The sequence below is a fragment of the Parasteatoda tepidariorum genome, chromosome 1, assembly GCF_043381705.1.
Source record: "Parasteatoda tepidariorum isolate YZ-2023 chromosome 1, CAS_Ptep_4.0, whole genome shotgun sequence".
Classification (NCBI taxonomy): Eukaryota; Metazoa; Arthropoda; class Arachnida; order Araneae; family Theridiidae; genus Parasteatoda; species Parasteatoda tepidariorum.
Window position 1 is genome coordinate 33,652,774 of NC_092204.1, and position 13,951 is coordinate 33,666,724.

The 13,951-nt window shown below is 31.4% G+C and overlaps 1 protein-coding gene across 1 annotated transcript in view; it reads left to right on the forward strand.

Moving 5' to 3' along the window:
• LOC107442673 (uncharacterized) overlaps nt 1-13,951 on the forward strand; it is a 44,698-nt gene that overhangs the window by 7,040 nt on the left and 23,707 nt on the right. Inside the window, exons 4-10 of the mRNA XM_016056298.3 lie at nt 2,115-2,337; nt 3,779-4,013; nt 5,428-5,551; nt 8,021-8,206; nt 9,449-9,464; nt 11,626-11,821; nt 13,444-13,807. Of these exons, the coding sequence (XP_015911784.3) occupies nt 2,115-2,337; nt 3,779-4,013; nt 5,428-5,551; nt 8,021-8,206; nt 9,449-9,464; nt 11,626-11,821; nt 13,444-13,807 (1,344 nt within the window). The remainder of the gene's footprint in view (nt 1-2,114; nt 2,338-3,778; nt 4,014-5,427; nt 5,552-8,020; nt 8,207-9,448; nt 9,465-11,625; nt 11,822-13,443; nt 13,808-13,951) is intronic.

The window sequence follows — 13,951 nt, forward strand, 5'->3', positions numbered from 1 at the left end:
TCTATTTGATTTTTTCTGACACCGTTAACCAGTATAATTTGTAGCCATTATTTTATGAGATTTTTTTGAGCAATATGCATTTGCCTGTTTTTAGGTCTCTCTCAAAAATATCCCTTTTCCTATAATTTACGTTACGAGAATTTTTCAGTGACGTCCAAGCAGGTTTCCATCAGTTTAAACAAAGATATAAGCAAATTTCAGAAACCTGAAAAAAAGGAGAGAAATATACAATTAAATTATCTATCCGAAATTACTCATTGCTTTACGATTCTGCTTTACAATTTTCGAATCATTTCTCTACAATTTTTACAATCCCCATAAATTATTAATCGTCTTTCTCCTAATCTAATAAAGCGACGCTTTTATATTTTCGTCCTTTTATAAAAGGTATGGTACTGTCAATAAGTAGTCTATCATTAAAAATCTGTTAAGAGCAATAAACGTAGAGAAAACAAAAATCAAAATATTTTTCTAAAATCCAAGATGGTGAAAGAAGAGACCTGTTACATGGATTTTCTCCTTTAAGCTATATGCTCTTCTAATCTCAACTGATTACTGTAAAATTAAATGATTTGATTTGACATTGCCATCGAGTAACTGATTCATATCCAATGTTCAAATACATAGTTTTTTTTAAAAATTAAAGTTACATAGTTTCGTAATTTTGAACTGAATCTTAAAGACATGGGTATTCCTGATTTAAGCACTGGGATGAACTCGCCTTCGAGAAAAAAATTAATAATTCATATCTATATGAAATTCATAATTTACGTAGATAGGAAAACTTTTCACGGTTAGTTCGCCGTCAAAAGGACTCTAACCCATGATTCAACTACCACTGAAGAGTTAGTTAGTTAGCAAAAACGCAAAAATAAATATTCATAATTTGCACAAAGCTCTTACTTGTAAAAGTAAAATAATTAACACTATTTTTTGCTTACAATTATAGTGATTCAAATACTTAATCAAATCTAAAACATAAAGATATTTGGTTCAAATATTCAAATTAAGTTAACAAATTTAGAAAGAAAAATATAACCTCTGCTTTTGTTTGCTGTTCCGACAACAATGTCGGCAATATCCATATTCATAGATTAATGGAAAAAAGTTGAGGGACTATGTTGTCCCGGACAGGGAAACAACAATGAATCTGAAAATGCAGAGAAAAATAATCAAAATGGAAACATAATCAAAGTAGTAAACCAACGTAAAAAGAATTGTTTTAGATTTTGTTTAAAAATGTTTATCGGGAATACAAGTTTAGTGATATTTACGAAACTGATAAATGTATGGTGCAATTATCTTAAATATAAGTAAAAATTTTAAGTTTAGCATTAAATCACATTGAGTATTTTATAACCAAGTTGAACACCTAACCCAATTCTGATTAAACAACTATTACTGTTAAATTTTGTAGGCTTGTAATTTTGAGTCCAACCCAGAAGACTAGGAAGTTCCTGTATGAAGCATTAGGACTAACTTAGTCTTCGTGGAGGATTTTTTTGATATAACTTTCCCGCATTTGCGTTGCATGGAGAGGAAAACCTCGATAACCTCCCATGGTTAGACCGATGGCAAAGGGATTGTATCTCCCATGATACATCTACCACTGAGGATACTTTACGTCAGCACTCTGTCCAGTGCTGGTCGGTAGCAGATATCATATCAACCAGCCACGACTGGGATTCGTACCTGTGTTACCTCATTTGAAGAGGTCATCTCATTACTCAATCCCCTGTATGTGATCTAAAGCCTCTTTAAAGCATATTACTGATGGAAAAGAGTCATCAAATTGAAAATATTGTTAGCTCCAGTTATTTACCTATCAAATTGTTTTTAATTACCATAGTGACAAGTAAACTCGGATGGCGTTAATAAACGCTATTGCTCAAATTTTGATATTTCTTATCAAATGAAAATTTGAATAGTTTATTTCCTTAATGAAACAAAAACTGTCTCACTTAAAACTACTCAGAATGAAAATTATCTTAATTTCTTCAAATAATGGGGCTTGTGAAAAGTTTGTGGTTAAAATAAAGTTGCAATTTATAGTTTCTAAACTTTGCTTAGAGCTCAATTACAACTGTACCCGTATGTATTTGTTTTGCTTGCAGCAAACTTATACATTGCCATCAACATCTAAGCCAAGACCTAATTGGAAGTTACTTGATCGAAGAGATGTTGGTACCCACTATGTTCGTAGTGTAACCTACGGAGGAGATCTTGTCGCCTCTCTGAGATTCACTGCCAAAAATGCTGTAGACAGAGAAAAGATTCGAGCTGTAGTTCAAGCTAATTTACATGCAGATTCAGGATCCTTTGGACTTGGAATTGAAGGTTTGTATTTTATTTATATTAATTTTATGATTACGAAATTAAAAATGAAAATGAAGAGTTAATCAGATGAATGCTGCATGAGGTATTTTTTTGTGAGTTTACCAATATCATTTTTAGGGAAAACAGCAACAACAGGAAGCTATTTACAAAGCGTCGTTATTAAAAACTGTCTTATTTTATGACCCAGGCGAAAAAAACATAAAGTTTTAAACTTAAAATTTAAAGTCCGGAAAACTCAAAGGATAAAGTATTAGTCATTCCTTATGAAACCATGAAAAATATAATTTAATATCGTAGAGTTCAGTATTTGCAACTCGAGAAGAAGTGAAGTGTTTAAGCGTAACCTTGTGATTTAAATCAAATTTGATTGGATACCTGTAAGCCATGTTACGCGTGTGCGTCGAATCGGAGAGGCCGCTGCGTGGAAAAATGCCATGATTTATCTACAATGACGTCACTTCAGGTGAAGTTTTTTTTGCAGAAATTAAATAATATAAATCCAAGAAATAATGTAAGAAGTTGAAATTGAGAAGTTAAGTGCTGGCATTTGTTCTATTCAAAAGAACGTGTGCTAGATTTGAAAATAACGATTGAAAACTTAAATAAAATAAATAAAGCTACAAAAAGCAGGTATAATATAGTTAATAGTCAAGAGCTCCAGTGACGAGACACAAAATGAGAGATGAATTTATTTTACTTCTGTACTTTCCAGCTTTGTTTTTCTCATTTTGTTTTTCGGTACTAAGAAAAGTTCTTGATTACAGAACCGAAGCTATAGCATCCATGTTCTTTTCTCTGAAATTATTTTTGCTTTGTTCAAATTATCCTTTGTTTAAATTTGTGTCATTGGTATGGAAAACCTTTATCATCAGTGCCAAGGCAGGGAGTTCACTGTTTTGGTATTGATGATGACGCCAATTCATATGCTTTAAAGTAACCACATGCCTCTAATTAACTTCTCAATGGGTTCGCTTATTTTATTATTTTTCTACGTCGTTCCCTTTTCGGTTTAATTTTATCTACATGGATTTTTTTTTAATTTAACGATTTTCGTCATTGAAGGAGATGGTTTCGTAAAACAGATTCATTTTTAACAGAATATAAATTTTTAACAGAAATTTTATAGTTTAATTAACGCCACACAGTTAAATGATTGAAAATTTACACTGTTGAGAAAGCTGGAGCGTGTTGAACAAATTTCATAATGGTGCTTAGTTGAACTGTATAACAGCACTTCTTGAACTTGATTACATGATACTAAGATTTAACGTGCTCAGCCACCATGATTTAATTTAACACTTATCAAGTTTGTTGCAAATTTCTGCGATATTACGGTTCAACGCCAAACCGATTTTTCTGGGAGTGCATTTGTGATCACAACGCTTTAAGCCAAGCAATATTTAAATTATTTTAAAATGCTTTTATACTGTCTCGATTGCAGGGAACTTCTCTCGTCTTCAAGAGGATCTGAAAGATTCTTCATCGTTGGAGATTAATTATTACGCCACAGTTCCTATCAAAGGAGTACCGAATACCATGGAATCCCTCATGGAACTAGTGGAAGACTTCCCAACTCAAACAAAGTTGGTCAACAACGGAACAGGCGTTCCTCTTACGATGGAGCTCTTCCCCCTCTCGGCTTTAGACAACGACGTGCCAAGATATTTAGAAACAAAGTAGGAACCATTTTTATTTAATGTTATTTTTCAATCACAGTTAATAATTTAGCAAAAATGAATTTTCAACCGTCTAATGACTAGTCCATATTATTATCGTTAATGGCTACGGAAATCAGGGAATTTCTATTTTTAGAAGTGTGTGGATTTGTACAGTCAAACTAATTGGTACAATGATGAAATATCAAGATTTCCAAATCCCCCGACCACAGGGTGCTCCACCATTTTGAAAAAAAAACCCTCTAAATATTTGGTCTTTTTACTGTTTTTTTCTTAATTTCTTTTCAACTATTGGTGTTGAAAATTTTCTCTTAAACTGCTTTTTCACCCAATTAGCTTAAGTCACCTAAAATTGCAAAGTTATACGATATTTGTAGCTGTAGTACTTACTGAGATAGAGTTAATTGAATTTTAATATTTCAAAGATTAATCATTGAAATCTTAGGATCATTTTAAGTGCTGTTTGGCTACCATCCAAAAGAGTTGCCGCAATTCCAGAGGATGCCATTGCCAATGCAATTTTTTTTTATGAATATATGGTTGCGAGAATAAAGGAAATGAGAAATGTTTTACCTGTACCTCCAGGTACATCGAAAAAAAAAGCAATCCACCACTTTAGCTTGTGACAGCATAACAAGTGATGTGCTGAGTGGAAAAAAATGGCGTGCTAGCTCAGCTGCGTATACAGTATAATTTTTCTTTCAATAGTTTCTGACAGGGAAAAATTTGGTGCCTTCTTACTTAATCTGTGCGATATTTGTAACTGAACATATTTAACGTCAACTAAAATAATAAATAACATGTTTCTATTTTTATATAAAGCAGAAATTACTATTGTTTACAAATTTGGATTCATATGATCACCATTTTGATGCAGTTATTGTATAGCCATCAAATTTTTCAGAATTAAACTATTTCCATGCAAAAAAATAACTTTTTGTAAATACTTATTATTTTTTATTATTTTAATATTAATCGAAATTTTGCAAGGCATGAAATTGTGTAACATTATTTTAAAGAATTTAATTTTTGATGGTAAAATATAAAATTTAAGCATAATCGGTTGAATAGTTCCTGAGAAACCGAATTTTAAATATACGATTTTTTAAATGTACTCTTCAGATTGAGGCCTAGAATGAGAAGAATACGATCATTAGATCAAAAATTATTCACTGTAGTTCCGTTATTTTTTGCGCACTGTACAGTGATTTTTTTAAAACATGTTACGTGCTATGGGGCTGCTAATATCTTACGCTAAAATGTGTACTCTGCATTTGTTATTATGAAAAGCATTTATTAAATGTCATAAAATTAAGTTTAACAGAATAGTTTTTAATAGCTAATACAAAGTTTCAGGATTTTTTTTTTTAAAAATAGTTTTTAAAATATGTGTGTTGCAATTGGATTGTTTCAGAGCCCTGGTGGATCAGCTGGATCTTTTGGAGGCTCAGTTTGATGACATTCGTGCCACAAAAAAATCTTTACAGGAATGGCTGTTGAATGTTCCTCCAGTGCTTTCTCCAGAAATAGAAGAAGAGGTAATTATTGCAAAGCGGACCCATTTCGTTGAGTTCATAGAAATGAGTAAATCTTACATTTCGAAGAAACGTGTCTATTCATCAGTTTTCATTTCCTCTACATTTCATTAAAAAAACATATTTGATTTTTTGTTCGAAACTTCTTGTTTTCCTTTTTAAATTTTGAAGAGCAACGTCTCACCAAGGAAAAGAATAATAAGTTATAGTGTGAGTTCCTTTAAAGTCGAATGAAGGCTTTAATTAACTTAGATTTATGCTTAACTTTGTCTTTTACTTAACTTAGATATCTTATTTGTTTGTGGATTTTATTGTAAAAATGATTTTTTTTTTTGTGTGTCTGACAATTTTGATGCATAATAGGATACCTGAAAGTGACGTAGTGTGCATATCTCGATCCTGATTGGTTATTGAAAAGTGGCATTTGTTAACGTTAACAATTGTTCTTTCTATTCTAGTTTGAGTGTACCAAGCCCGTCAAGTATCAACTCTTAAGTGGCACATTTTATATTCTTTCACAAGGATTTTTTCTTACTTAGCAAAAAGGCAGGCACGAAGCCATGTCGAACATAAATAAACTAATTATGCATTGAAGTTTTCAGGTACACAAAACAAAAATATATCACGATTACAATAAAATATATCAGCAAATGATTAATCTAAGTTAAGTAAAAGACGTAGACGAGAAATAATTATATTTCAGCAATTTCGATGTATTTATTTAACTTCTAATTTATGTTATTCTAACTTATGTTGAGAAATTTAACGCAATTTTAAAATGCCATTTTAATTATAAACGATCAGCTGGCTTTGAGGACATAGGTCACATGTGTACCTAATTAGTTTATTTATGTTCTACATGACTTTACGCCTGTCTTTGTGCAAATTACTGATGCAACTGTTAATTAAATAGCATGATATCTAGGAAAAAACGAAGGAAGAACCTTCAAAGAGCAGCCACAAACATCTCAACTCTGCATTAAGCATTGTTCTGAAATAAGTGTTGCTAATAGTAAATTATGAAATTTACAATTAAAACGTTTTATTAATTTCTATACAATTCTAAAAATAATTTGCGTTGGTAATGGATTAGGGATTTTTCCCATGAGAAATAGCGTGCTCAAATAATTATAATTATAGCACTTTAGTAAGAGACATCAATAACATTTTACCATATTATTTCAGAAGGAACGTTTTTTTGCTTCGTCCATTTTTTTGCTCTCTCTGTTTCCATCGAACTTTCAAAGGGGTAGAGGTGGGGAAGAAAAATTCTAAATATGCTGAATCTTATTTATTTTATTTTCACAAATTAAATGATGGCGGATATTTATTTTATTCGGCAGCGATACATGTAAAATACAAGACCGTCACTCAATTAGATTTGTTAGATATATAAAGCGTGCGGTATTTTAAATTCTCCTTAACTTTCTGACAAAAATATGCCAATTAAAATTATGTCAAAACAATGATAGGTTCTAGATTTTTGATAATTTATAACAAATCCTTAGTATGGAATGGGTTTTCAACAGTTTAAACTCAAATAAAATTAATTTTAAAAAAATCTGAAAACTGACAAATTAAAATTACTGACTCAAAACATCAAATCGTATTTTTTTTAAATTGCTTTGCAGTATTGAGAAAAAATCTATTTAAGTTCTAAAAATGATATAGTGCTGATTTCTGCGAATGTAACAAAGCAATCCCTATATTCCCTTATTTTTTGAAGGCTATTGCGCTGTCGAATAATACTATATCATCGAAAGTACAGTTAAATGCAAAAAAGTATCAAGAAAACGAAAATCAAAAATATAACATGAAATCAAAGATGGCGAAGGTCAAGGCTTCTTAACGCACATAGATATGAATTTTAATGTTTAAATGTAAATGTCAATTTTATGTTGAAGATTACTATTATTTCTCTAGAACACTAGAATTATTATCAGGAGATCTGTTGTAATGTGCAATGTTTGACCATTTGCATTTTCTTTAAATTTTTAACACAATTTTTCTGTTTTCATTAGTATTCTTACTCTAATTTCGAAACAGAAATTTTTCTAAAAATATTTTGTTTTGAAATGCTGAGTAGAATCTTGTACGGAATTTTCTATTTTTTTTTCTTAAAAGATTACAATTCCAAAAGAACGCATTGAGTAAAAAAGAACATATTTCGAAAATTAATTTAAAAAAACGAAGAACTGTTATATTCATTCTGATATATAATATGAATTTTACCGATGAAAAAAATTAAAGAAAAACCCTGGTGAATAAGCAGAAAGTATTTATTGAGAATGGGAATTTTGAAGCTGAAGTTTGTTGAAGAAATTCCGACAATTAAGCTCCAGATCATATTCTTTAACAGAGAATGTAAAAAGTGGATTAAAATGCATGGCTGTTATCATACATATTTTGGTGATCCAGTAATTGAGGTTTATTTCTTTATAGAGTTTTGTTGTAACTGCCTTTATTTTTCAGATTGGACTATTTAACGAAGAATTGGAGAAAATTTCCTTTGTATTTTATGAAGTATTGGGAAATATGAATTTAGCTGAAAACGCCAATGTGGAGCAATTCAAAAAGGCTTTTGATGCTTATACTAGTAGTGGAGGAAATTTACCTGATAAGTACTACCGAAAACTGATTGTTTTGAAGCATAAAATTGTAAGTACATTTCTTTATTACATTCGCATTATTATTTTTTAGCACTTTATTTTTATTTTATAACCGTCGTTGAACAGCCTACCCAATTTTATGGGTTTACGACTACTAATGTTCAACTCCGTAGCCTTGTAATTTTGAACCCAATCAAGAAGACAATGGAACTCCTGGATCAAGTATTGGGGGAAATTTGCCTTCATGGAGGATTTTTTGATGAAGTTAACCCGCATTTGCGTTACATGAAGATGAAGACCGCGAGATTCTCCTACGGTTAGCCTGATGGCAAGGGGACTCTAACCCATGATGATTCATCTACCACTGAGGATATTTCACGTCAGCACTGTGGATGGTGCAAGCGGGATGCGGAATTCGCATTGCCTGAGACTCGAACCCGGTTCACCTTGACGTATTTAGTTACTTACTTCTCTTATTTCGTGTCCGGTGGCACATAAGGCCCTTATCTTCTTGCGCCAGCTCACTCGGTCCTTCGCACAGGATCTCGCCTCGGACTAGCTCGTCCATCCCGTCTATCTTTGTTCCTCTTCCACCTTTCTTTTCCATGTTAGCATGAGCCTGCCTCTTTTTCGTTTGCCTTTCGGTGCCCACGTTAAGGCTACTGATGGTATTCTTGCAGGAGGCATACGTGACCTATTCATTTTCATCTTTTTCTTTTTATAATGATGGTGATTGGTTCCTGTCTGGTCTTCCTGTAGGGTTCTGAATTTGATATGGTCGTAGGACAGAATATTTTTATTTCAAAACATCTATTTTGCAAATTATTTAGTTTTGTACTCAGAAGAATTGTTAGTTCTTATATTTCGAATCCATAAAACAGCACACTTCTTACCATTGAATTAAAAATGTTAATTTTAGTCTTTAGAGCATTAAATTACTTGATCTCCAAATTTTTAAAAGTTTTTTGAAGCAAAATTGTGCTCTCGAAATTCTTGCTTCTGCTATTTAGTTAAAAAAAACGTTAACTTTTTTAATTTCTTAAAATATTCTTCCTCACAGCATTGATAATAATTTGTTTTCAGATTAATGTTTGAAACATCTATCTACATACGTAGATTTCTCTTTGCAAATACTCCCTTATTAGATATTTGTCGGTCAAGGGAAACTTCAAGCGAACAAGTACAATTTTGAATGAATATATCATATCATCTTATTTTACTTATTTATGTATAATTTTGCTATTGAATTTGGTTCAAATTAACATTAATTTGTTTTTGTTATTTTTTTTAGATTCAAAGTTCTAAAGGTAAGACTTCACAATGTAATTTTATTTATTCAAGTATTGTTCCCTAATTACTAATTATTTTGTGGGATTATTTTTTGTTAATTTGTTTACTTAATATTTACGTCAAGAAGTTTTGTTTAAATTTAACAAAATAACTTAGTAGTTTATATAATGAAAACTCTTAAAGTTTTGAAATTGTTAGATCATAAGTGGAAAATGAGAATTCATTTTCTCATAAATCTGAATCAATCGCTTAAACAATTAAAAAGTTAAAACGTATGCAAATAAAATTGAACAGTGAACAAAAAAAATAAATATAAATATCCAACTATTTTAAAATTTGATAACTCAGAAGCCGATTTCGTTCAAATTTTGTATTTTGCCATATAAAATTGCTCTTTTTGAAACGATGTAAAAATATTTATACCTTACAACTTAATTTTTTTTACTCTTATTAAATGAAATAATTAGAAATTATTAAAAAATTATGTTTTGCATGTAATTATCTGTATTAAACGGATTTTTTTGATTTGTTTAACAAACTCTCGAGATGTGGCTATGGTTCACACGAAAAAATTTCGTCAAAAACAAAGAAAATTTATCAATGACGAAGCCCAGAGTTGGTGGTCACCTGTTGTCGATGATGGTTTGGTTACAAAAGTGAATGAAAAAATTCGTGAAAACAGAGATAATAAGAGAGATTTGGTATGAATTTTCATTAATTCCAAACCATTGGGTTAGGGTGATACCTTTTGGTTACCAAAACCATTTGGCTATAGTGACGTATATCTCCTTCTAGAAACTGATGCAAATCCTTTACAAAACTAATCAAAACTCAGTTACACTCGGTTCAAAATCTTTTGTTTTGAAGGCGAGGTTTGTCTTTCTTTTTAAAGTAAAGTCTGCCAGATTTCGCTTTATTGCAACTTTTATTGAAGTGAGACTTGCCTCATATATCATAATCATAATGTCACAAGATTTACCATTACGTCTGAATATTTACATTAATGCATCCTTTTTATATTTTTAAACTCAGTGAAACTGTTTCCAAAGACATTATTCATTAGGGATCAATTCACATGCACTATGGTTTGAACTAGTAACAAATTTCTTAAATATGATTTGATTCATCTTTACTACTGTGAAACATCTATCAGTGAAAGTACTTTTTTCCAAGGAAGTCTTATTTACTTAGAAATATGTACTCCTGTGTACTGACTTTCACAACATACTTTTACACCTGTAAATTTATATTACGAAACATTCTTTAGTTTTAGCTTGGAGCTCAGTCAACAGCGCATCTTTACATCTGTACATTTACATCGATAACTTTCTCAATTGCAGTTTTGGTGCTATGTAAAAGACAGTAATCTTTACATTTGTTTTCTTGCTGCTTTGAAAACCTACCTATTTTTTCCGCTTAGTTAATGATGTAGACCTGATGCTATGTTTCATCTTTACATCTGGACACATTAGTTAACAACTCATATTCATAGATTATGTTCCCAAGTTTTATTGTCTTGGCCTATAGAGCATGTAACATCTGTAAATTTATCAATTACGGAACATTCTTCAGTTGTAACTTGGAGCTCTGTAGACAGCACATCTTTCAATCTGTACATTTACACCCTTGTAACCCAGGGTCACTCTCAGGATTGCTTCATTTCAAAACCTCCCTTGTTTATCGCAATTTATTTGTTTTCTTGTACTGATAAGACAGACACGGACGAGCATTTCGAGACTTCCAATACTTCACGGATGCCCCTTATTGGGGCGAGGCGGGGTAAATTTAAATTAAACTAAATTTCACCAATTTCAAAAACTGTTCTGCATGAGATTGTCTCAAATCGCTTAAATTATTGCTTCTACACTGGCGACATCTTTCTTTGGAGCAGGTACAAAATAGTTTGTTTTCTTTGAGATAGAAATCTGAATGATGCTGGTAACTTTGTTCGCAAATGGTTTTCAAAATGCTATTTCGAGTAAAAAAAATTTGCTTTGAAAGAACGTATTTTATGCGACATTTTCTAGAACAGTACTTAATTTCCGAAAAACGCCGTGCAAAAATGCGTTTGCCCAATGCTTACCTATGAGTAAAAATTTCTTTATAGTATTTTCTTGAGATGGAAACGATGCTGCGCACTAAAATATTAGATATTTTTATTATTTTAATGATTTTCAGTATTGACGATGGATGTTGGGGGTGCCTCTTACATCCACTGGGGACGAGGAGAATGCGAATCCTCAACTGCTCACACTGTTGTTTCTGGTATTATTGCATCAACTGATCAAATTAAAGGTGGATCAGCCAACGTCATCTGCCTCACTGACGATCCACAACATGATCCAGACACTAAAGTATACAAAAAACATCATAGGTCAGTAATTTAGAATTTTATCTCCAGCTGCAAGCAAATGAAAAATATTTAACTTTAATAATTTCTGTTCATTTTTAAGAATAAATGAATTGAGAAAATAGTCTTAAGAAAATTAAATGAGAAACAATGGGTCAATAATAGTAGGAATAATAATAATTATTTATTATTCCTACTATTATTGAGATACTTATTAGAATTCCTTCTGTGATACTACTTATTATTCCTACTATTATTGAGATACTTATTGGTATTCCTTCTATGATACTACTTATTATTCCTACTATTGATACTACTTTTATTTGTATCATGTTAATTAGAGTTAAAAATTTAATACTCATATTAAAGTTAAATTAAATTTTAATGATTAAAAATTTCTTGAATGCACATGATCTAATTATATAATAACAGTGGGGGAGAATCTAGAATCACTCACCAGGGCGTCATCTCTGAACCTTCTTCACCTCGCAACTCCCAGGCAGCGCTTTGACTGACTCTTAAATGGATGCAACCCCTACAACAAGAGGGAACTTCGCCAAACTCGCCTTTTGGCTCACTTTATCGATGTTTTTGACGCACTTACTATTTTGGGACTCTTTGCTCTGCATCAAACATGATACAAATAAAAGTAGTATCAATAGTTGTATCACTATAATAATAACTCCAAATAATAATTACTTAAGAAGGCGATGCTAATAACCGGAGGAAAGCTAAAAAGAAATAAAAAGTGATTATTAAAAATACCTCCCAGTTTTGTCAGGCAATCATACTGGATTATATCATTTTCATTCCACCTTTCTAAACTGTGGTTTGGAAGATTTTCGTTCCTTCCTAGCTTTAATAATTATTTACAATTTCAAGCGTGGCTACTTTTAAACTTCATTTTTGACTACGGTCAATATAAGTTAAAGGCGATGATTACAGAACACATTACAATACCTATGTTACCACTGATAATCTATTGAAAGCTATCTTCGGAATTTTAGAGGTTCCAGAATGTACACTGCATAAAAGAAAACTATGTACTATGATTTAATTTTGATGGTTCAAGAGGGTGACTTGAAATAAGCTAATTAGTGCAGACTATATTTTAAGTTACAAAATAAGTCATAAGAACGTACTTTTTTTAGAAACAATAATTTAATTCGTTTATTAAACGATGATTCCGCAGTTATCTCCTACATTTTGGGTGTCGCGAATTACATAGAATAGGTTTGTTTATTCAGGGAAAGTACTCACCTGAATTCGTAACTTAAAATAGCGTCTGCACCAGTTAATTAGCTTATTTGAGGTCATCCCTCCGAACTTAAGGCTTTTCTTAACCGAATTATTTAAATTTTTCCTTTAATTTTGCATAAAATAAAAGAAGATAATAATAAAATAAAAGAAGATAAGTACTAAAGTACTTGTCTTCTTTTATTTCAACTTGAATCTATTACCAAAATTAATCTAGCATCACTAGCGTCAGTAAGAGTATGGCAGTTTTTTTCCCATTCCTCCTGAACGAATTAAAAATATATTTCTCCTTTAATTTTTCTTCTCAGTAAATCATTTAGTTTTACAGAAATAAAATAAACACGTGATTTCAGATTAGTGTAGCTTAAATATTAAAATTTTTTTTGCAGGTTCTATTCAAAACTTGTTCCTGTTCATCTACAAGGACGAAACGTATCCAGCGAAAAGTCCATAGCATGCGGCATGTGTCTCGTCGAAGAAAGGACATCAGCGACAGTATTTCCTGGTCGGACGCAGTGTCCAAATGAATGGACATTGGAATATTCTGGCTACATTATGACCAAAGATTTGAGGAGCAGGAAAGGTGATTTCGTTTGCATGGACGTCCACTCCGAAGAACATGACAGAGATGTTCTGATCATGTCTAAGACAGAGAAACATGATCATGTCAGCGATGTCAAAATCAGCTGTGGTACTCTTCCATGTGACAACTATCCTAAAGATCAGCTACTTCCATGTGTTGTTTGTACTTATTAAATAAATAAATATGACGTATTGAGGCCATTATTTAAAATTTTATATTATTTTATTTTTACACTTATAAATTTTAGGAGTGCTTCCATTCTAGGCCATGAAAAAAAAATTTTTGTTTCTTTTTAGGAATATTTCTACACAAAT